The sequence below is a fragment of the Primulina huaijiensis genome, unplaced genomic scaffold (genome assembly GCF_012295235.1).
Source record: "Primulina huaijiensis isolate GDHJ02 unplaced genomic scaffold, ASM1229523v2 scaffold23605, whole genome shotgun sequence".
Lineage (NCBI taxonomy): Eukaryota > Viridiplantae > Streptophyta > Magnoliopsida > Lamiales > Gesneriaceae > Primulina > Primulina huaijiensis.
The window spans coordinates 160,780-184,715 of NW_027355821.1; the positions used below are offsets into that span (position 1 = coordinate 160,780).

Sequence of the window (23,936 nt, forward strand, 5' to 3'; positions counted from 1 at the left end):
ATATATAAGTTTTTGCTTAATTAAGATTTTCTATATTTGTTTTAATCGTTGAATCTATTTTATTACAATATTCTTATTATAAAAGTTCCAAAAAGCGCGAACATGTCGACAATGCAAAGATACGAGTTTATACATTAAAAAATGTTTTTAATTTATTAATGTAGTAAATATAATAAATTTAAGTGTAATGTATTTTTTTTATCAAATTACAATTCAATCTATCATATAATTAATTTCATGATGTATCAACAAATACAAGCTCGATTTAATTGAACTACTTTAAAACATAGCATTAATCTTGCGAGCATCATATTGATTATCGTTAAACTTAATTATCTAAGATTTATAATTTATATTTCTCTATTTCTTGTTCATCAATCTTGTTTTTTTATAATTATATTTAGTCTTTGTTAAGTACGATTATACATTGATAGCATATTTACTAGTAAAATCGTTAATTTGTGTTCCTTCTTGTTTTTATTCATCAATTTTTTTTTGAAGAAAATTGTACGTTTTAAGTATATTTAATGATGTTTAACGTGATCGACATATGTCTTAACCGTTTTTGGCAAAAGCGCAGCGTTTTTAGAGAAGCTTCAAACTTAAGCGAGATTAAGTGAAGCTTAATCAAACTTTTTATAATATTGGTTATGATTGAAACGTGAGAATCGTCCTGCTAGGCTGCTATTTATTTTCTCTGCTTACGGTTCGAGTAGCAAAAAAAATTCGAGTCCGTTATCGAGTTAGATACATACTATGTAAACGTCTATCACCGGTCCAGTTTTAGACCGAATTTAGAAAATAGTAACAATAACAAATCAACCCAATTTTAGTCGACAAAACAATATATATCATAATGTAAGTTATGTAATAATAAAATTTTTGTTGGTTTATCGTTATGTGTCAATCATGGGGATCTTACCACTAGCCGAATGTCTGTCCAGCTAAAGCTTATTTTTCACACTCATATCAAATCATTAAATGTAAAAGAATTAACATTTCTATTATTTTATTTTATTTTATTTTTGCTGACAGTTGACACTAACATATATAATTTGATATGTTATATATAACTGAATCTATCACTGAGATGATATTCATCTAATAAATATATAATTTTAATATGATTATTCATGTTTAATATTTAAGTCTCACTTCAGTTATTAGTACAGTGATAAACACAATTGATTAATAATATATCAAAATTTATATATATTTGTGTGTCTGTTTGTACAGTTAAAGTAGACTAAATTATTATTTTGTTGCCCCAATAATACAAATGTGTCCATAAAAATCAATAATATTCTGCCAAATTCCTCCCCACTTACTCTCAATTAGTCTTGCCTAACTTTTTCATTTAAATTTAAAACATATACATATATGTTAAATCATAGATCAATTTCAATTTGCCTATTAATTAGCTAACTAATCCCTGAATAAGATTCACTGTATTATTTTGCATTTTGATGATTAACTACGCTAATTATAATTATAATATTTTCCTTTTAAAAGTCTTAAATCAGATATTTTGATTATACATTACCGATAGATGTAATTGTAACATGATAATGAAATTATATAAATTGAACACATAAAACTAATTAAATGTCTAATTAGTTTACTATTGGTTGACGATTTCGCAATAATTTTGATTCAAATTATATAATAATGTTTTTATATATCTCCAGAATAATATTCAATTGCCTTATGGTATATAATCACATGTTAACGTACATATTATTACATTTTTCTTCTTTATATTTTATTTATTTTTAATAAAATTTAAATATATTAAAATAATTTTGTGTTAAATATTTAATATTATTTGATCAAATTAAAAGTAATAATAACACATGTAATATGCATGGACATGTAACATATCACGTATATTTTGTCAACACTGGATTTTCTATTTTTTAATAATAAAAATATGCCATTGCTTTTTGTCAAATCATATAAATCTGAGAGGTACCAGTATCTCTTCGATCGATGTGCGTTCGACTGCTGCTTTTTTCTTTTCAAATTACCTCTGCAGAATCCTCCATTTATAAAGAAACTCTACTCTCCCCCTATTTGTCACTGTTAATGGAGTTGGCTCTAAGTTTAGGTGACACCCCAAAGCCCTTCTTTTTTCTTGAAAAATCACAAGAGGGAGCTGTCGGAGAAGAAGATCAATTAGGGTTCTGCATGCCCGTGGGAAAACTCACCACTTCTGATGCTGAAAATGGTAGAGAAAAAGACGATGATTCCAATGATCCTCCGGTTCAGCTTGATCTGATGCCTTTTTCTCCGGTTCATAGGAGTCAACCTTCTGTAGTACTTTCCAAGTTCCCTTTTCCATGGCTTACCCAGACCTGTACACTCTTAGAAAACTTTACTATTTGCTAATCAATCTTATCAGTATGATGTTTAATACAAGTTCTTTTTACAGTGGAAGGTGAACCGAGAAGTGTGCCGGAGGTGAACCGGAGAACCGCCTCGTTAGTGAATGAAAACCCTGAGGATAAGGTGGAAGCTGCCGTTGCTTCATGTTTTCAGATGGATTCTTCGGTATTTAGAAATGGAGGTGGGAAGAGGAATTTTGATTCTTTGGTTTCTGCATATTATAATGAACAATTAGACGACAGTGCCGATGGACGTGGTTCTAGCTCGAGAGGAAGTCGTGAGGAATACGAAAATGGTATTTCAAGAAAGAAACTCAGACTTACCAAAGAACAGTCTTCCTTTCTTGAAGACAGTTTCAAAGAACACAACACACTCAACCCTGTAAGTTTTTATATATATACTCGAGACATTTCAATGAACAACTCCATCAAAAACAGCAACTTGAACAAAAAAAAAAGGGGGTGGACTATTTCTGTATGGTTTGTTCTCCAGCTTGCAAATTTTATGCTATGGTTTGGTTTTCATCTGCTGAAATGTGTTCGTATCTCATGTACAAGAAGAATGTAATCTCAATCAACATATATAAATGAAAAGTTGTGCTGAAATGGGGTTTTAATAATCTGGTAACAGAGGCAAAAGCTTGCACTGGCAAAGAAGTTGAATCTCCGTCCTCGACAAGTGGAAGTATGGTTCCAGAACAGACGAGCAAGGTGACGCCAAATATAATATTTTATCATAAATTCATGTTTCAAGATCAGAATTTTCTTGCTCGATATCTCTTTCCACATATATATACACAAATTTTTTTGGGTAAATATATTAAATAAGATTGTTTTGAATCCATCAGAACGAAATTGAAGCAGACAGAGGTGGATTGTGAGTATTTAAAGAGGTGCTGTCAGAGATTGACTGAAGAGAACGGAAGGTTGCAGAAGGAACTTCAAGAAATAAGAGCTCTCAAAGCTTCACAGCCATTTTACGAGCACCTTCCTGCAACCACTCTAACAATGTGCCCCTCGTGCGAAAGGGTGGCCACCACCACTGCCTCCACCACCACGGTGGCTGCGAGTACAGGGCTTTCTTTAGCGTGCAAAGTGCAAACCCTTTGATCATGCTACTTCTTGATCCATAGTGAAGGCTACAGAAGAAAATTGTGATTTTTTTTTGTTTTTCTTCCCATCTGTATATAAATACCTGGTATTTGGAATATTAATTGTGGGGTCTATTGATATTTTAAATTACTTGATCTTGCTTAATATCCCGTGAATTTTGTGGGGGCAGAAGCCTGTAGAAGTAATGAATATTGTTCTTCTTTTAATATTCAATGAAAATACTTTTGATTTTGGTTTCATGATTGTGAAAACAAAATGATGAAAGGTGAATGATGATTTGGTGAAATGTTGTTTCCCGAATAATCAAAATATGACAAAAACTTATGTGACACGGTCTCACGGGTCGTATTTTATGAGACAGATATCTTATATGGGTCATCCATGAAAAAGTATTACTTTTTATGTTAAAAGTATTATTTTTTATTATGAATATCGGTAGGATTTATCCGTCTCACAGATAAAGATTCGTGAAACCGTCTCACAAAAAACCTAGTGTCAAAATATTACTTGTTATGAATATGATGACAAGTCCAATTTTTTTGAAGAGATTATTTTATACGTATACAGTTTCATATATTAATATTAGCTATTTTTCCATAAGAATCGAGCAAACTAAAAATTTATATTTATATATTATTTAAGTTAAAGGTCGCTGTAGTAAACAATTTTTAAATTTTTTTGATATTTTCTTTTGGCCTTATAAAACATTAATATGATTTGGTGCTCAGAATTATGGAAATTTCCACTTAATACCATTTCAAACTCAATAAATAATTGATATATAAAATTCACACATGATGTAATCTTATAACAAGCATGCATGCCTCATTCAATCAAATCGATATCGTGTCGATCTTGTGTCTCGAGATAATCAGGCAATGTACTTCATTAATCATGGCGATTTGTATATATATATTTAATTATATTTAATTTAATGAAGCCGCAAATGGTTCAACATCAAGCAATTTAAGGGAATTTATTTATTTAAGTCCATGCCATTTTTTCTTCCAAATTTATTTTTTTTTTTTGCATTTTGTTATATTTTGACAAAGAGCTGATCATGTCCTCACATTTAGAGACAGAAAAGATTAAGGTTGTCTCTCAAGAGTGGTAAAAGGCCACAAGAGCTAATAAGTGGCAGTGAACAGCTTTTTATATATATAAAAAAATGGGAATTAATTTCTTTTGAAAGTAGAAAAATGCAAACAAAATCTATATGCAATGCAATTAAGTTGAAACTTGTAAGACAAGTATCATAGTACACGATTTGAAAAAGTCGGGAGTGGAAGAAGGCCAAGATCAACCCAAGATTAGATATTGTTTACAATCTCTAAAAAAACAGTGATTTGTAATCATGTTTTGAATGAGTTAAAGAGGATAAAGAAAATTAATAACATATTACTCGATCAAGAGTTACTAACCTATCTTCTTCGGGTATATCGGTGTGTGTAAGCTTGACAATTGTCACGCCAGATTCAGGCTCCTCAAATGTAAGGCGCACCTGCATGCATAATCAAGAAAAGCATGAAAAGATAGCTCGATAGATCAGACAAAATATACAATACAAAATGAAGTTGAGGAAATTTCATTAGCTTAGCTAATCCAGCTTCATATAGATGTAAAATCCACACATATGAATTAATAAGGATGGCGAAGAACAGACTTGGAGAAGTGGAAAAAAGTATGTACATGGCCAGGTAGTTTGCTTCGGCACAAGTTCTTTTATTTGCTTCCACTCCTAAATTCGTGTATATATCTTATCTAATATCGTTTTTTTTAAACATGCATGCGTTTAATAAATTGAAATAAGAACAAAAAAAATCTCCAATTTTAGATTATTTGATGTACTTTAAATATTTTGATTTTTAAAAAAATCTTTGGACAAATGTGAGCACAACCAAACGCTTGTATAAAATAAAAATAAAAGCCTGATTATCGCTTTCACTATGATATATGTGTTTTTTTTAATTATATATACAATACATTATTCTAATTTCAAGTTCATCTAAATATCAACAAATTTCTAAAAAAAACATTTAATTTTTAGAAAACAATTAGGCTGATTAAGTGTTTAGAAACATTTAAACAGAAAAGCGATATATGATACCATTTACAAAATTTTTAAGGATCACATAATACATTGGTTTTTTTAATTCTGCATATATTATAAATATAAATATATTATAAAAGTACAAATCCAAATCAAAATCAAAACCAAAACCATCCCTGCAATTGAAATTAATTTTAAGCTTTTGGTTTTAAAATACATGATTTCAAATATCTAAATATCTAATTCGATCCACTCAGGTGATAAAGTGAACGCGAGTTTTTATGCACTACACTACAAGAAAAATGATTTTCTGCAGCACGTCATCAACGACGTGCATTAAAAGCACGCTGCGAATATTTCTTTTAACGGCGTGCACTCATATGTGCGCTGTTGATATTATTGCACTTGATAGTATCAACGGCGTGCTTAAACACGCCGCGGATAAGTAATATTCGCAGCGTGCGTTTATGTGTGCCGTTAAAAAATTATATAAACGACAGCGTGCATGGAATGTGCGCCGTTAATATTTAGCGACGGTTTTTTGAAAACCGACGCAATATTTATATTAGCGACGGTTCCTTTCTAACCGTCGCTAAATTAGCGACGGTTGTCGTCAAACCGTCGCTAAATTCAAATTAGCGACGGTTATATTATAATCGTCTCTAATAGCGACAGGCAACGTATGTCGCTATTAGCGACTAATTAAGAATCGTCGCCATTAGCGACAGTTTAATAAAAAACCGTTGCTAAACGCGACGGTAAAACAAAACCGTCGCAAATTATCTTTAAATACAACCAGTCGTACCACATTCTACCACAACACTCCATAACACTTAAAATTTGTCTCTCTCAAGCAATTTAAATTTCTATTTAAGGTACGTTTTTTGTTTCAATTTTTTTTAAAATTTCGATTTAAGTTACGTTTTTTGTTTCAATTTTTAGTAAAATTTTAAGTGTTAGTTAAGATGAATATTGTTATTATAGTGTACGTTTTTTTTTAAGATTTATTAAATTGTAAACGTTAATTACAAGATTAGCGACGGATTTTATTTTAATTCGGTCGTTAATTAGCGACGGGATTTTGAAACGCCGTCGCAATATAGCGACGGTGTTTTAAAATAGTCCAGGCGACGGAATTAAAATAAAAGCCGTCGCTAATAGTAGCGACGGAATGTTGAAACCGTCGCTAATTAGCGACGGTTATCCTACGACTATCAACAGCGTGCGTATGCGCGCCGCGAATAATAGTTTATGATAACGTTTGAACTTTCAACAGCTTTCAACTTTGCAGCGTGCAATGTGCGCCGCGAAAAGCGAATTTGCGCGCTGCGAAAAGCCATTTTTGTTTTAGTGTTAAATAGACTCTTATTTACGAGTTGTCTCCCTAAATCAAAATTATGAGAAAACTGCTTAATTTACACATTGGAAGATGCAATGAGAAGCACACACATTCTATTATCTCCAATTCCACTAATAACTTCGTGCTTCATTGAGAATCAGATAATACAACAAATATCTAAAACGATAGAGATTGGAAGAGAATGAAATCCAATTCATTCAAAACATCAATCTTCTCATATAACATACTAAAACGGAGGATTTTACTCATAAAGTTAGACAGACATCACCAACATGCCACAAAATTGGTCTGGATTATCAATTTCTATAATAAATAAAAGGAATGCCATACAGAAAGACTCCAACATCAATAACCACCCTTGAGGTCGTTGACCACATCGTACGGGATGGGAGTGACGGTCTCCAGCATAGCACCCTCCACCATAAAACCAGGTTTGGGTCCCTCTGGCTGCCTCTTTGTGCTAATAATTTTACCTTGTGCCTTTGCCTCGGCTTTCCATTGATCGTTCTTCTTTATCCTCAATAGGATGTCCTCGTGGCAACGTGAAGGCTGAACATGTTCCACACGAACATGTAATCTCTTCTTTATGATTCTGTTACCAACCTTCATTCACAAGAACACGACATCAGGTTATTCCACTTGATCGACATTGGAAATGACACGTGATAACAACGGAAAAAATAATAAAACAAACACATGAAAAGATTAAAAAAAAATTAGGTTCTGTAATACATAAAGAAAGAACTGTCTTCCCCATTTGTTTGCCCAACCAAAAATAAAATAACCAACTTTACTTTGTGTACCGAACGGTTGATAATACAAGAGCTTTAGTACATCAACTTTCTTTTAACTGAGGATTCTTACTGCCTTTCATCTCTTGATATGGGCAGGTAGGATTTATGTTACCATTTCTTTTCAACAGTTACTGATATAATGAATTTTTTTATTGCACTTAATTCAACATCGGTGGTTGAATGGAGACAGAAAGGAGATGGATTAGGCCCTCACATCACGAAGTTCGAGCAAAAGAAGGAATTTCAAAGATTGTCAATTCCTGATCGCTTGTGCGAGATAGTTTAATTTAATCAAACTTTGTGAGGTGCATAGAAAGCTTTGTCCTTCATGGATTTGTCAAAACACACAGATAGGCTAGGAAATGCATCCAGATGTTCTACTGTGAGTTCATTTAATCTCTTGTTATCCTATTGTTGACAGATTCCAAATATAAGTACATCGTGAATTCTAAGAAGTGCAAGTTGGTCTAAATTATCAAACTTTAATTATTGATGGAAGCCATCTCGTATAATCTGAAAACCTCAAAATCTTACAAAAACTCCACTCAGGCGGTAACTGTCTCGAGAAACAAGCATCACAAATTCTCATGATCGACAAAAATCGAGCTGAGAGACGATCATTTCCGTATCAACTTACATAGTCTAATCACACATACACAAAAAAAACATGTAAATGAAAAGATATAGTCAAATAGGTATCTATATTCAGCATAAAGAACACGCACAAATGCATACATAGTAAGCATGAGCGCACTCGATCCTTACCTGCTTGTTGACTTCAACGCCGATAGCGCGCTTGGTAACGTTCCAGACCCGGCCAGTTCTTCAATGATAGAACTTGTGGGGCATCCCCTTGTGGATGGACCCGTTAACCTTAACATCTACGTAATCCCCGACCTTGTAGATCCGGAGGTAGGTCGACAGATGGGTGGGACCCTTCTTCCTGAAAGGACGAGCGAACAGATCCCGAGTACGCGCCCTCAATCCGTGTCCCGCCGGCATTTTTTCAGTGTTCTTGCTAGCTCGCCCTGTCTCTCTGTGAGAAAAGAAGAGAAATGGGTGCTAGTGCTAGACTTTCTCGAGGTATTTGGGCCGGTGGATCCAATAATTTATTGAATTTGTTTCTAAATATGGGTTTTTATTAATATTGGGCCTGCTAACAAGAACAAAGGAAATAAAATTAATTTTCCAAGGTTCGTGAACAAAAAAAAAAAACAATTAAGAACAAGTTTAATCTAGCTTTTATTATAATATTATATTAATTGATAAATAAAAACATCTTAAATTGATCTCCTCGATGTGCATAATTATCCTACTTAAATTATCTATTATCTATTAATAATTACTGTGTATAAATCAAAAAATAAAAAGAGTTGAATTAATTAATTTATTCGACTGATTTTATAACAAAGAAATGACACCATATATCATTCTAAAAAATTTAGTATTATATATTTTTATTATTTGTGGACGACAAATAATTAAATAAAATATTATATTGAAAATAATAATTTATTGCACGTACGATATGTGTTTTAATTTGTTAAGTTTGTATTATTATATAACTATGATGGTCTTGAAGACTTACCCTGTCATAGTTATATTTTATGTAATTTGAGAGGCAAAGCAGTGTTGATAAACTCCAAGTAAATTCATATTTATGGAAACGTCGTCGTATTTTCACCTAAAATCCTACTGACCATGTAGTAGTAATCTTGGAAGAGTTTATCGTGAAAAAGTGAATAATATCAATTTGCGTGGCAATTAAGGTTGAAATTTGTCGGTTCTAGGAATTAATAAACCCCAATATCAGAATTTGCTGCAAATTTAGAGGCCTTTAATTAGATTAGATATACCAGTTGTTTCCGATGTTTTAAATAAATAAGAAACCGAAATCGCAAATAGAAAAATGTAAACTATATGCGAAAGTATATTTATTGACATTAGGCACTAACTTCATGCACGTTATATTGTTTGGTGCGGAAAAAACACTTTTTTAACCTCTATAGCGGATAATTTTAGTTATTTCTAAGGACTGTTTTAATTCTACAAGTTTAATAGGGAAATAGTGAATTTAACCTTATAAGTTGTTTTCTGGGTTATCTAAAATGTTAAAAGTTGTATCTTAGTTATGTAACGTTTTTTTTTGTTTTCAGTTTTATTTCATCGAAACGTTGACGTTGTGTTAGATACGTTACGCCAACATTTTATGTTGTATTGTAAAATATAACTTTTTTAAAAAAATAAAAAACCTTAATATATAGGGGAAGTTGGTGAAAAATTCTCAATCAAAATATTTCTTTGGGTTCACTCCCTATCCACAAAATTGTGGTACTATGTCATACAAAATATGGTACATTTCATGTGAAAATGTGGTACACTTCATGTGGAAATGTGGTACTAAAAAAGTACCCAGATACTGAACACAAAAAAAATCGACGGCTGAAGAAGACTGAAGACCAATTTCCCATAATATATACTAGACAATCCTGCTCAAGTGCTATATATGAAGCCTTTAATGCATTCCATGCATCTATGCTCTTTCACAAAGTTCAAAAAACTATCAATCAATCTCCATTGCAATGGCCACCACTTTCGCTGTGAAATTCACTTCCACCATTATCATCACTTTCTTTCTCTCTGCAACTTTCATTCCTGCTGGAAAGTCCCAAGAATATTTCGCAAGGAAAGTATCCAGACAAGAAATGAGCCTCGGCAGACAAAAACTCAGCCACCTCCACTTCTACTTCCACGACATAGTGAGTGGGCGAAACCCCACCGCCGTGCGTGTAGCGGAGGCCGCCGTCACAAACTCCTCCGTCACCAGCTTCGGCGCAGTGGTGATGATGGACGACCCTTTGACTGTTGGCCCAGAAATGAGCTCTAAAATCGTGGGGAGAGCACAAGGGATATACGCGTCGGCCGATTTGAATAACTTAGGGTTTTTGATGGTACTGAACTACGCTTTCACGGAGGGGAAATTCAACGGCAGCACGCTCAGTATATTGGGGAGGAACGCTGTTTTCTCCGGCGTGAGGGAGATGCCGGTGGTGGGCGGCAGCGGTGTATTCCGGTTTGCGCGTGGGTATGCTCAGGCGAGGACTCATACTTTGGACCTGAAAACTTTGGATGCTGTGGTAGAGTACAATGTCTATGCTTTCCATTATTGAAGAATTAATTTAAATATATATTTGCCATGTTTCCATTAAATAAAGAGTGTCCTAATATTTATTAACTTAATTATCTTTTTATTGAAGTTGAGATAAACATTTTGTGTGTCATATAAATAATTAGAACTCTGTGTTCTATATCTATTTACCACCAGATTTATATATACTCAGAAATATTCGATGAAGTAAATTTACCATAGACAAAATAATTGTTTCGATACACTATAGTTCAGTCCAAGGCCAAGTTATCTGGCTATAATATTAATTCTTTATGACAAACGATATAACATAAGCTTTTTAAACGAAATTGATTTCGTTCGAGACTAATTTCGAATCAAATGACGTTTAAGAGACACTTTGGTTTCACTTTTTTGCTTTTAAATATGATGTTAGATGCGATAAAAAACGCGCAATACTCAAATAATATATCATCATTCGTAACAAACGGTTTCCTAGTAAGCAAGCTAAGGATGGATACATTTTTCGTTAAAAATTGGTTTATTTAATTCTATTATATATCCTTTGCGTGCGTTTGCCTGATTCGGATTCCAGTGGAACAAGGCCAAAGCATGCTGCAGCTTTTCTTTTCTTTTCTTTTTTTCTCTCTTGTATTTTTCTTGGTATATTGATTAATATATATTTTGAATTGTGTTATACCTTGTAAAAATCAATTTTTCATCGTTCTAATTTGAAAAACTTTTAGTTTATTATCCCACTTTCTTTGTATATATTATGATAACTAATATGGTTTGGAAATTAGCATGGAATAAGTTAACCCAAAGGAAGGTTAGATACACTGACTTTTCAAGTTCTTAGTATATCGTATTATAATAGGTAAAGGTGCTTTCAATTAACTAAGAAAGGCTTCCTTTAATTTAAACAATTTTAGTTACCTCTCTCGCTCAATTTTCTTTACATTTTCGCTATCAAGTGTAACAAATGTGATTTACTATTTTACGTGTTAATGGAATTTATCTCCTACTTGTAAAATTAAGTATTTTCGTCACTTGGATGATGTGTGGCTCTAATCCTACCAAATAGTTTAAATAAGTTGTGTTGAAATTCTACTAATCCGTACGAAGACGGTCCTAAACGGGCCAGCTCGTGCAAGTCACCCACTACGGGTTCTGGTTGACCGACAGGTGAGAGACAAAATTTAAAAAATAGATATCTAAGAATATTTTTAGTGAAAATCGTTATATTTTTGTAATAAGTACTTTGTCTAACATTTATAAGTTTGAAATCAATAATTTAAAATTCTATTTTGATTTTTTTTACAATTTTTATTTTTAAAATGATCAAATTCAATGAATTATATAAAATTGTCAATTTTTATTAAGTTGATCCACGAGCTGACCTAACTAACCGAACAACATATCTTGAATTGGCCTGTGTATATAATAAATAAATAAATTTACAATAAAAATATAAATTTTTAACGAATAATAATCTCAAAACAATAGAGTTATGTTTGACATGTTTTATAAGAAAAAGATCCTTAAAAATAATTTTCAAAAAATTTATATAAATAAAAAATATTAATTCAAAATAAATTACTCGAGGATTAGAAGTATTTAGTAGGAAAAAGTTTACAATACTTTATCCAAAACGAATTTAAAAATACTAGTATTATTTTCATAACTCATCAATTAGAAACTATGTCTTTTACGAGATGATGCTACATATTATCAATGAGACGAGTTAATTTAGTATATATTTATAATGAAAAATAATAATTTTAACATAAAAATTAATATTTTTTCTTGATTTGAGTCGAATCAAATATTTTTCTTGCAAAATTAATTTGGGAGAATGTAACAAATAGCTAAGATGACATATTAAGAATCCTTAGTAACCCATTACAATATAAAACTCAAATTAGATAACACGAGCACAACAACAATTATTTATTTTGCAAGACCTATGAAACAAAATCATATGATAGGAGAATTTTGATTGAAAATTCAAATGCATTTACAAAACGGATCCAAAACACCAATAAATACTATTAAAACAAGAAATATTTGTAAGTCATTGCTATATCACGAACACATAAAAAAATTTACAGGTCGACAATAAATATTTTCATAATATGAGATGAAAAAAACATAAAATAATAATAGCAATTCAGCATCTTTGAGAATTAGACATTATACCAAAAATATTATATTTGGTTAAACAATTAATTGAGGGAGACAACAAAAATATTTAGAATTTTGGATTTGGGATTTTTTTTTTTTGACTTAAAATATGGGAATGAAGAAGAATCTTGGGTAAAGGGTAAAATAATATTTTTATATAAAAAATTTTAAAATATAAATTTTTATAGTAGCTCCAACTCCGTCTCTGAATTCATTCATAAAGTTGTAAAACCTTGATCAGAAGTATTTCAAAACCTTGATCTCCATTACAATGTCCTCCACTTCGTCTGTAAAATTCACATCAACCATTGTCATCACTTTCTTTCTCTCTGCAACGTTCATCCCTGCTGGAAAGTCCCAAGAATACTTCGCAAGAAAAATATCGAGACAAGAAATCGGCCTCGGCAAACAAAAACTCAGCCACATCCACTTCTACTTCCACGACATAGTCAGTGGCCCCAACCCCACCGCCGTGCGTGTCGCAGAGACTGCCGTCACAAACTCCTCCGCCACCAACTTCGGCTTCGTGGTGATGATGGACGACCCTTTGACTATTGGCCCAGAAATGAGCTCGAAAATCGTGGGGAGAGCACAAGGGATATACGCGTCGGCGGATTTGAATAACTTCGGGCTTTTGATGGTACTGAACTACTATTTCACGGAAGGGGAATTCAATGGCAGCACACTAAGTATATTGGGGAGGAACGCGGTTTTCTCCGGCTTGAGGGAGATGCCGGTGGTGGGCGGCAGCGGTGTGTTCCGGTTTGCTCGCGGGTATGCTCAGGCAAGGACTCATACGTTCGACCTTAAAACCGGGGATACTGTGGTGGAATACAATGTCTCTGTCTTCCATTATTGATGAATTAATTAATTGAATATTTGGCTTCACTCTTCTTTACATGTTTTTTTTTTTTTACTTACGATGGGTTGAGTTTGTTTCAAAGGCAAATTCGAACACAAGTCTCTTCCAATTGGGAGAGTTTCATGTCATAAAATCACATGAACGCCGTTTGTTTAAATATAGATTCGAAGTCACGAATTCAGTGATTTATTTCGAGACTACTTTGGAATCAAAATAAGTGACAAGGTGAAATCTTGGTTCCACTTTTTCTCGAATGTAAGATTGAATTTTACATAGATGGACAGTTCAGTTCAATTATTTCTTTTTTGGTCATCAACCAAACGTTGATTTTAGCCAAGGATGGGAGTTAGTTGAAGATTAGGTACACCTGCCTTTCAGTTTCGTGGGTTAGGTGATTTGAATTAAGGTGAAGATTGATAATATTTTTAATTTGTGTTAATATTGATTGAGAGATGTTTCCTTGATTAGTGTTTGGGAATTATATATTTCAAATCCTTTCAAAGTGTACATGAAATTGCATTGGAGAGAAAATGTAAGATTCGAAACACCTGATTATTTTTCTTTGTCCAAAAATACACAATACAAAAATAGATTGTGGATTTGAAAATCATTAATCTCAAACCCACATTTTCAAATATACCATCGTTTGATTTAAACGATTCTTAGACAAATGTTTAGGTATCTACAAATTTTGTTATTTTTTTTGTTTATGACCATGAAACTCGTATCCATTGTTTTTCAGTGTATTAAGTAAACCATCGAGCTAACGCAATAACGTGCAACTAGCTACATAAATTGCATCGACCAAACCCTGTACGACAAATTCGTTCGAGAAAATGTTGGTAAAGAAAATCTAAATCAAGACAATTGATCAAACAATCAGAAATTTCATGAACTCGAACATCCTTCCAAGGCACAAATTTTGTTATTTTTATTTCATGAGGTTAGCAAGTACATTCATTCTATAATCCTAATTAATTACGGTTGATTTGTGAAACATGTCATTACCCCCCCNAAATAATCCTGTCCAATAATTCTTATAGAATTCAGGTATGCAAAATTTAACAAAATCAAATTTAATGTTAAAAATATATTTTAAATTAAATTGAAAATAGAGCGGAAGATTTTGATTCGGTCACATCCCATTCATTCTACGAAAGCATTCGGACTCAAACTGCATTCGAAGCCCACTCACTGCAAGAACAGTCATGACATCAGAAGCATTTCAACAAACATCTTCCGATCATCCTTTCAAAAACAGCAATAACCCCTTCTCTCCACTTCATAAACTTCACCAGCTCCGTTGAATTGTAGAATTTCGATTAAAGTGGGTGAAAAATGGTTCGTTGGACCACTTCGTTGATACCCAGACCGAAGTTAAGGCTGCGTTTCTCATCAAAGACGCTATAGTACGTTCATCCACGGCCCCTTTAACATTGAAATCATTGTTAGACTCTCAATAGCTGGGTCTAACCGTGCCAACTCTAATCTTCGTTCTAAGGTACCCCACTCTGTTCGAGGAGTACCCTCATCCAAAATACCCCTCTCTGCACGACTGGGAAATTAGGGTGTTTAATGATTCTGAAGATGATATTGTCGAAAGGCTTTGTCGGCTTCTTATGATGACCAGGAATAAAATGGTAAAGTTTCGGTTTTGGTGTTTTTTCTTGTACGATTACTTTGATTTGTTCTGATAAGGCTTTTCTAGAGTCGTAGAACTGAAGAGACTTCTGTTTTTTTTTCCCCTGATTAATAGCTGATCTAGAGCTAAAGTAACATTTGAGAAAATTACAGTTAAACTGATTTTTACGCTTTCTCTCCTCAATGTGTTCTCTCAAGCTTTTACTCTAGAGTTTAGTTTTAAAAAGGAACCAATACTGGTGCATTGTGTTCGTATCGTTTGTGCCCTTATTTAGATTTTTTACCTGTGGTCTTTCTTGTTTAAAGCTGCCTCTGCAATCAATACATCCTTTGAAATGGGATTTGGGATCACCAGATGATTTTGACCGAAACTTGGTTGGAAAATTTCCAGACCATTTTCGGATTGTTAAGGGAGTAAATGGATTGAACAGTTTGAAGCTCTTGCACTGGCGGGAAGAATATTCAGTCTCTATGTTGCCGAAAATGAACGAAAAGGGCATCAGAGGTAGCACCGAAAAAGGTGAGTGTATGGATTGATGAGTTTCAGAAGTTGCCATACATTTCACCCTATGCGGATTTCGAGGGCAGTTTATCCGGATAGTGAGCTTATGGAGGCGAGTTGTTGGGGGTGGGTGTTGCATGAGTGTCTGTGGCTGATTTACAAGAAAAACGAAAAGAAATTACTTAGGAGCTTGAGAGAGGTACTGAATCTTCCACACAAATTCACTAGAATGTTTACTAGATAACCTGGTATGTTCTACCTCTTACTGAAATGTAAGACGACGAATGTGGTGTTAATCGAGGAAGATTGGCAAACCAGCACCCTCTCACCCGCCTTAGGGATAAATTACAATATGTGATGAGAATTGGGTTAATTTAACGAAACAAGGCTGCAGGTATTTTAACCAGTCTTGATCATTCATTTGATATCGTGAACAGCTACACAAGAGAAGAAGAAATCGAGGAAGAAGACGTGGAAATGACTGATGGATGCAGTGATTCTGAGGAAGAAATTTGTTCTGAGAAGGATTAATGAGCTATTTGAATTTAAGTTCAGTCTCTCCTTTGGCAAGAAAACTTTATCCTCATTTTGAGATGGACAAGAATTTTGCTTTCCATTGGTGGCTGCACAATTTGAATAGTTTAGTTTTTCATTTTTCTAATTCTTATTCACCTTAAACAAAGTTTTTGTATCGTCATCGGAACCTTGCTTCAGATAAAGGTTGCTCCGAGTGAGATGGCATTTACTTGTGGGAAGACACCATAGTTGATATGTGACAAATGAGTTAACTCGATTGTCTTCTCACAACCCGGGGGGGTTTTCTTTATCGCTTTGTGCATTCTGTTCTCATAAACTAGGTAGAAGGATGATGTTTTTTTCAAATATATATTATTTACCTTAATGGATATTATTTCTTATGAAATAATCTTTTAAACATACTCTTGGTATTTGTACAGATAAAGCTCTTTTAAGTAGTTGATTTCTTCCGTTCTTTAATTATTATGTACAATTGTTTTCTAATTTCTTGAAAAATCTGAATGCGTTCGTCATCCCAGTTAGGTTCTCATTTGATACAAACTAATAATCAATTATATGCAAAGCGTGTTTATAAATATATCACACGAAGGATATTTGTCATAAAAATTATTTTAGCAATTCTTAATTTGATAGCTTCATAAGATAAAAAAAAAAAAAAATTTCCCTTGTTAAACAAGTGAATGAAAATCTAATGCCATGGAATTTAGAGATTTTACAGGGAAATGAATTTTTCTGCTACGCAAAATCTGACGTTACCATAAACTAGATAAAAAAAAATTTGTGTCAAATTTTCATAAATAACAGAAGCTTAATGATGATTAAGGATTGTTATTCGAGAACTGAAAACGTAAAATTTAAATTTCAGAAAAAAACTTGCACATGAACAGAAAATAGACAACTGTTGGTCATCGACTAAAGTGAGGTCCGTGAGGGCAGAAGCTCTCGCATGGTATTCACACCCATCAGCATTAACAACTCCGCATCCAAACACGAACCCCTTGTATAGGATGCAATTTCAAGAAAACACGACAATTGAAATGGGCAGCAGTATCACTACGCATTCACATGAGAAAAGCCAACTTGTCGATCAATGTAAGCGTGCTTAACCGCAATTCTATCATGAAAATCTTGGTAAATCCCAAAAGGATAAAAATCTCATGATTTTAAAAAATAAAAAAGTATACCTCGCAATCATCTCAAAAAACGGATATCAACTTATCTTCTGTCTCTTCCCATTCAGAAAGAAGATGAGCTCCACAACCCTTCGACTCTCATGAAAACAAAAACTATATTGTACTCTTTCTGCAAAAATAAATAATAAAGATGGAAGGTTTGCGAGTGGTTAATCCCAAGCACTGGTCACGCCCGGACCTCCTCCTCCTCCATAACCACCAAAACCACCACTGCCGCCTCCTCCATAGTAGTCAGAGCCACTCCCAGACCGATTAAAAGAGGACTCTCTTCTAAAATCACGACCACCAAAACGCCCACCACCACGCCTACTTTTACCCCCATACGGTGGTCGACTTGCAAACCGAGTCAACCAATCCGGTACTTCTTGATTTGCTTCGTGCATCAAATCAGCCAACGCCTTAGCCAACGACCTGTTATTTTCGTTGAAGAAGGCAGTTGCCAATCCCGTCTTGCCAGCACGACCCGTACGTCCTATTCGATGGACATAATCATCTATGTCATTTGGGAGATCGAAGTTGATTACATGAGCAACATGTGGAATATCAAGACCACGAGCAGCCACATCCGTTGCAACCAATATTGGCGTGTTCCCACTCTTGAAGGATCTGAGTGCTAGCTCCCTTTCCTGGAGCCAGACATCAAACATCAAATTATAATAATAATAATAATAATAATAATAATAATAAGAATAATAATAATAATTATTGTTATTGTTATTATTACAACAAAATGATAAATAAGCCAGAAACAGAAATGACAGAACGTCCAATTGTTTAGAGAATTACTCCCACATGGCTGCTAGCTTAAATATCATGGGTACATCATCACAGCATTCAACTTTCTTCATAAATCATCATGGGTCAATAAATACAGATGCAAACCCTCATCAGCAAAGATCATAACAACCCATCGTGAACAACCCTTGCCTTTGGATCAATAAAGCCACCTACCTTCTCTCCTCCATCTCACCTCTCTCCTTAGATACTCTCTTTCCCAAGCTGATCATCACTGTTGTACAGATCCTGCATAGCTATGCCCGGGGCAATAGATTCCAAATGGCCCAACCCAAGCATTAGAACATGTAATGCCTCTCATCTACCTAGAGTCTACCAGCCCACTCCACTGACCCAAAGTTTTCACAATAATCAAGTATTAACCTGGGTGGGTATAGAAAAGTTTTGAGGGCTGAACACGCAGTCAGGAAATCAAGCGGAGGTGTGTTGATGGTAAAATGAGGTTAAATAATAGCTGATGGTACAATAAATAAAGATGAAAGAAAAAAAGTTAAATTTTACATGGACAGCTAGAGAGAGGGAGAGGAACATAGAGTACAATAAGTTAACTCACAAACCACCAATACTCTAATGAAAATGATTTGAAATATATCCAAATTCCAACAATTTTATAGTATTTTTACACACATTTCTCCTTACAAAACAGGCATAAAGATAAAACCATATATCTTATTCAACACGCATGAAAAAGGTGAAATTTTTCATTATAAATTTTCTATAATTCATTATTTTATTTTCAAATATTATTTGCAATAAATGAGGACAAATATTCTATATCATGACAGGGAACAATGTAAATTATCGGTTGTGTTTACCAATCACCTGTTGTGTTCTATCTCCATGAATTGTAGTGGCAGGAAAACCATTGGCACACAGCCAATGTTCCAATGAATCAGCTCCTTTCTTCGTTTCCACAAATACCAAAGTAAGAGCTTGCTGCAAGAAAAAGCAAACTAATGAAACCAAAAACGCCCTTGAAGTAAACGGAATAATGATGAATTCAGTAAAGTGGAGGTTTGAAATGATGACAACGCAAAGAAATGAATAATCTCAACCCCATGTTAGTAGAAGTGTGAGGCACTCTAGTGCAAGGTGAGGCATGCGATGAATTGGCTTGAGGCACCTTAAATGAAAATATACTAGAATCCAATCTACTCTAAATATCTAAAAATACAACTATCGTATATAATCCAATGTGTACCTCACAAATACCTCACAAACAATTAAAAAATGAAACAAATACTCATCAGTCTGAAAGAAAAATGTTATTGACCACTATCTTGCATTTTGTCTAGCATTTGTTACCCTACATTGAGTGTTTGCTTCAAAAGCACACCTTGAGTTTTTTAAACCCAACATTAGGGCTTTATGCTAAAGGAGCGCCGATTGTGCTATATTGAAGAGTTACACGTTAGATTGTACCTAGGCACAAAGGCCAATCATCTGTGAAACTAGAACCTAGGAGAATGCCTCATGAACTTCTAATAACTGTGATTGCTCAAATTAACATAACTTATAAAATATTTGTTACTAAACGTGCAATAGAAAAATTAAAAAAGAAAAAACATTTCAAAACAAAACTAAACAAGTCTTAAGATAGCATAATTTCTGTAGTTAGGAATGCAAAACCTTTTGCAAAATATGCAATATGGGAATGCGCAATACGCTGGTTCCACCAGAAGAGCAGAAGTAAACTAAAAGATTATCAGCATATACAATTCTGAACAATCATTCGTAAATAAGAACCACTTAGATAGAGAACAAGATGGGCATAGTTTAACAACAAAGAAAATTTAAAGATCGAAATAATCCAACAAAACCCAATTTCTGTATATTCACCACAATATATAATTACCTTTCCTTGAACTCCGTTCGCCCTCTGACCATGAATAAGATCCATCAAATGGCTTCTCTTGTCATTATCATGAACAAATTCAACTCTTTGAACAATCAAATCTGTACTCGAACCAACCCTTCCAACTGCCAAAAATATGTAATTTGAAAGGAAGTCGGATGCCAGTCTCTGCAGGCCAACGGTAGATTTCAAAGGATGAATATTGGTATAAATCTTCACAAGGACAGCAACATCATCTACTCTATAAGACTATTTCTTACAAAATACGGAGAACAAAAAAAGAAAATATGTTCTTTAAAGAATTGTTTATCCCAGTATCAACAATCAAGAACTTAAATTTGTTTCTTGTTTCTAGATTCCAAGTTCTCTCTCACTATCCTATTCCAAAAAACCATCAATCGCCGATTAAAAATTTAAAGAACAGAGGCAACAGATAGCTCAATGCCAATTGCCAGGTATAAAGAATGGAATCAAGGACACAAAGGACAAATCAGTATTTCAGTCACAAACAACCACAACCAACAAGAACTGTATTCAGTATTCACTGACATGAAATTAAATCAGTTACCACTTTTCAATAGCAGATTTCAGCAAGATGAAATTTTCTAATAACTTCACGGACAATGCAAGAAGTTGATCACAGCTAGCAAAGACAAAATAAAAATGGAAACATAATCCAATGAACACCTGGATCTCTTTTGGAAAGGTGGCACTAAATAGCATTGTCTGTCTTTCACCACGAGGAGGCATATCCATTTGCTCTACAATTTTTCTTATTTGCGGCTCAAAACCCATATCAAGCATTCTGTCTGCCTCATCAAGAGCCAAATATTTTATCATCTGTAATGAAACTTTTGCTCTCTCAAGCAAATCAAACAATCTTCCAGGTGTTGCCACCAGAATTTCAACTCCTCTCTCAAGTTCACGCAGCTGCGCAAAAAATCAATATATCATAATTCATTTATATGAGGTATTGTAAAAACTTAATTCACATATTTACTAAGAAATTTTTTTATTTACATTATTATTGAATATTTTGTTTAATGTAATATTTTAGTAAAATCCACTTCATATATGTGAATTCAACAATGTATGCTAATGGGCCTTACTTCGATAATCCCCTTGAGCCTCAGGCTCCACAAGGCCCATGCTCCTTACGCCTTAAATGACTATGGCCATACATGGCTATTATCAACATTTCTAATTTTGCTTGTTTAACAGTAATAACTATTTTAATATCGTTCAACTTTTTGTTGTTATTACCGCTAAAAATTATCTTTTCCAGGCTGAAAATACTGTTAAAACCAGATAGAAGTGGAGATAAAAGTTAATTATATAATATCATTTTCCGTAAACAAAATATACATGGAATGAAAAATAAAATCAAGGAGGAGAAGTGGTATGCAACAATCAATGCCTTCACGGGCGAAATGGATAAAAAGGACATCTATAACCTGTTGATTTATTGGCGCTCCTCCATATACCACAACTACTCTGACGCCGGTTTGGTAGGAAAACTTTCTAGCTTCTTCATGTATCTGTAGCAAAAGATGCAAAATATCAATACATATTCCGTCTCAAAATGTGAAGACATCAGTTGCACAAAAGTATAAAATACCATGAAATTGATGCTTATTAAATAAACGGCCTACCTGCATTGAGAGTTCTCTTGTTGGTGAGAGAATAAGTGCAAGTGGAAAAACAGTGCGGACACCTCGCGGTCTCAACGGAGACTGCCCCCTCATAATTCCACTGATGATTGGGAAGCAAAAAGCAGCAGTCTTTCCTGAGCCGGTTTGAGCACAGGCCATCAAATCTCGTCCTGCCAGTGAAATCGGTATAGCATGTCGCTGCACTGGGGTTGGTTTCACATACTTACACCTTCGAATATTCAAATTGAGAGCATCACCTAAATCTATCTCCGCAAATGTATTTACGGGTGGAGGTACATCTTCACCACTTGTCTCCACAGGAATATCCTCGTATGCATCAAAGTTAATACCACTATTCTCCAGTTCAACAAATGCACGTTCAGTGTCTGCATCCAGATCTTCATTACCAAAAGGGTTGACCTCTCGGTCTCTATTACCCCGGCCACTACCTCCACGGCTTCCATAATTATATCCCCGACGTCCATAATCAGACCCAGAGCCAGCCCATCGTGACCCACTTGTTGATCCACTATACCCGGACCTGTCATTACCCGATGATGCACCACTCAGGGAAGAAGCAGGTGGCTTTGTTGCAGGAGGTTTGTTCCTGAGATGTGGTGGGACATATGCAGGCTTAGTGGGAGCCGATGTGGGTTCATTGCCTCCACTGGTCCCAGCATCATCAGAAAATCCCGAAGCTGCATTCTCAACGGCGTCTGCCCATGAAGTTCTCATTTTTCAACAACCTCTTGACCACAGATAAATTAGACTAAAACTATCCCAAAAATTTCTGACTAGTCTCGTTGTTTCCTTGTTATGTTACACCCCAATACCCTGATTAAAGAATAGTTTTGAAAAATATATATATTAAAATTTGAAACAAACCAGAGCAAATGCATCGTCAAACTGATAAATCAATCCTGATTCGTCACACAAAAAATCTGGAAGTAAGTGAATACAACAGTGCCCTGATTAAAGAACATTTCTTGGAAAAAATATCAAAATTTGACACGAACCAACGTGAATTGCATCATCAAACTGATAAATCAATCTTGACTCGTCACTAAAAATGAAAGGGAAGAAAAATTTGAGAGTAAAAGAGTAAAAGCAAAAACTGGGAAAACAAGCTGAGATGCTCAACACAAAAAGAAACAGAAATGCAACGACAAAAAAAAAAAAAAAAAAAACAAANGCACAAGCACAGATTACGTACAAACAGGAAGATCCGTCTCAAAACTCAACTCTTAAACTTCAATACAGTTTAACAATGCGAGCGCATATATTTTATACAGATACACACAAACAAATTACACAGAAACGTTTCGAGATATGTCCAAATACGTCCAACTGAGTGTTCATCTTTCAGTATAAATCTACGAGCCGATAAACCTTGTACCTGAGAGAAATCAGAACAAGCTTTTCGGCGATGGCATATTTTGGAAGACAGAAGGTGAAGAGAAAATTTTAGAAACCCTAGCTTTACGGCACAGAGTAAAAATGAAAGGAGAAAACATAGGGGCGAGAGAATCGGGTCACGAAATAGAGAATATAGCAACTAAAATATTAGATTAAATTCGATCGTAATATTGTATTATTAAAAAAAAAAAACGTGTCAAATTAATTGACCAAGACTTGCCGACAACCAAAATAAATCTATTTAATTAATTTAGACTCTCTCTGTTTATTTAAATTTAAATAAATATATATATATATATTTACTTGTATAATCTTCTATGTATTGAAATACAAACAAGTATGCTATATTTAAATAAAAAAACAAACAAACACACACATAGAAAGGTTTTAAAAATTATATTTCAATTATTCATGTAAATTAAACCGATTAAAATGGTTTTTATATAATGTTAAATATTTGGGTTAATGTTC

At 33.9% G+C, this 23,936-nt stretch overlaps 4 protein-coding genes and 2 pseudogenes across 4 annotated transcripts; 4 read left to right on the top strand and 2 right to left on the bottom strand.

The window, feature by feature from the left end:
- The first annotated feature begins 1,985 nt into the window (after positions 1 to 1,985).
- Positions 1,986 to 3,598, top strand: LOC140967147 (homeobox-leucine zipper protein HAT14-like). Its single transcript, XM_073427561.1, has 4 exons — positions 1,986 to 2,356; positions 2,432 to 2,766; positions 3,016 to 3,095; positions 3,233 to 3,598. Exons 1-4 carry the CDS (start codon positions 1,990 to 1,992, stop codon positions 3,492 to 3,494), a joined length of 1,044 nt encoding a protein of 347 aa, XP_073283662.1. The 5' UTR covers positions 1,986 to 1,989; the 3' UTR covers positions 3,495 to 3,598.
- A 3,416-nt stretch (positions 3,599 to 7,014) lies between these two features.
- LOC140967140 (large ribosomal subunit protein eL21z/eL21y-like) lies at positions 7,015 to 8,766 on the bottom strand (annotated as a pseudogene).
- Positions 8,767 to 10,220: 1,454 nt separating this feature from the next.
- Positions 10,221 to 10,952, top strand: LOC140967150 (dirigent protein 22-like). The gene has a single exon (XM_073427563.1). It carries the CDS (start codon positions 10,284 to 10,286, stop codon positions 10,869 to 10,871), a length of 588 nt encoding a protein of 195 aa, XP_073283664.1. The 5' UTR covers positions 10,221 to 10,283; the 3' UTR covers positions 10,872 to 10,952.
- A 2,249-nt stretch (positions 10,953 to 13,201) lies between these two features.
- Positions 13,202 to 14,132, top strand: LOC140967141 (dirigent protein 22-like). The gene has a single exon (XM_073427556.1). It carries the CDS (start codon positions 13,284 to 13,286, stop codon positions 13,869 to 13,871), a length of 588 nt encoding a protein of 195 aa, XP_073283657.1. The 5' UTR covers positions 13,202 to 13,283; the 3' UTR covers positions 13,872 to 14,132.
- A 680-nt stretch (positions 14,133 to 14,812) lies between these two features.
- Positions 14,813 to 16,953, top strand: LOC140967073 (protein WHAT'S THIS FACTOR 9, mitochondrial-like; annotated as a pseudogene).
- A 492-nt stretch (positions 16,954 to 17,445) lies between these two features.
- LOC140967108 (DEAD-box ATP-dependent RNA helicase 37-like) lies at positions 17,446 to 23,604 on the bottom strand. The gene is made up of 7 exons (XM_073427499.1): positions 23,446 to 23,604; positions 22,050 to 22,883; positions 21,852 to 21,935; positions 21,085 to 21,327; positions 20,398 to 20,565; positions 19,365 to 19,478; positions 17,446 to 18,373 (listed from the first exon to the last, which is right to left on the bottom strand). The coding sequence occupies exons 2-7, from the start codon at positions 22,782 to 22,784 to the stop codon at positions 17,897 to 17,899; spliced, it is 1,821 nt and encodes a 606-aa protein (XP_073283600.1). The 5' UTR covers positions 22,785 to 22,883; positions 23,446 to 23,604; the 3' UTR covers positions 17,446 to 17,896.
- Positions 23,605 to 23,936: the final 332 nt, after the last annotated feature.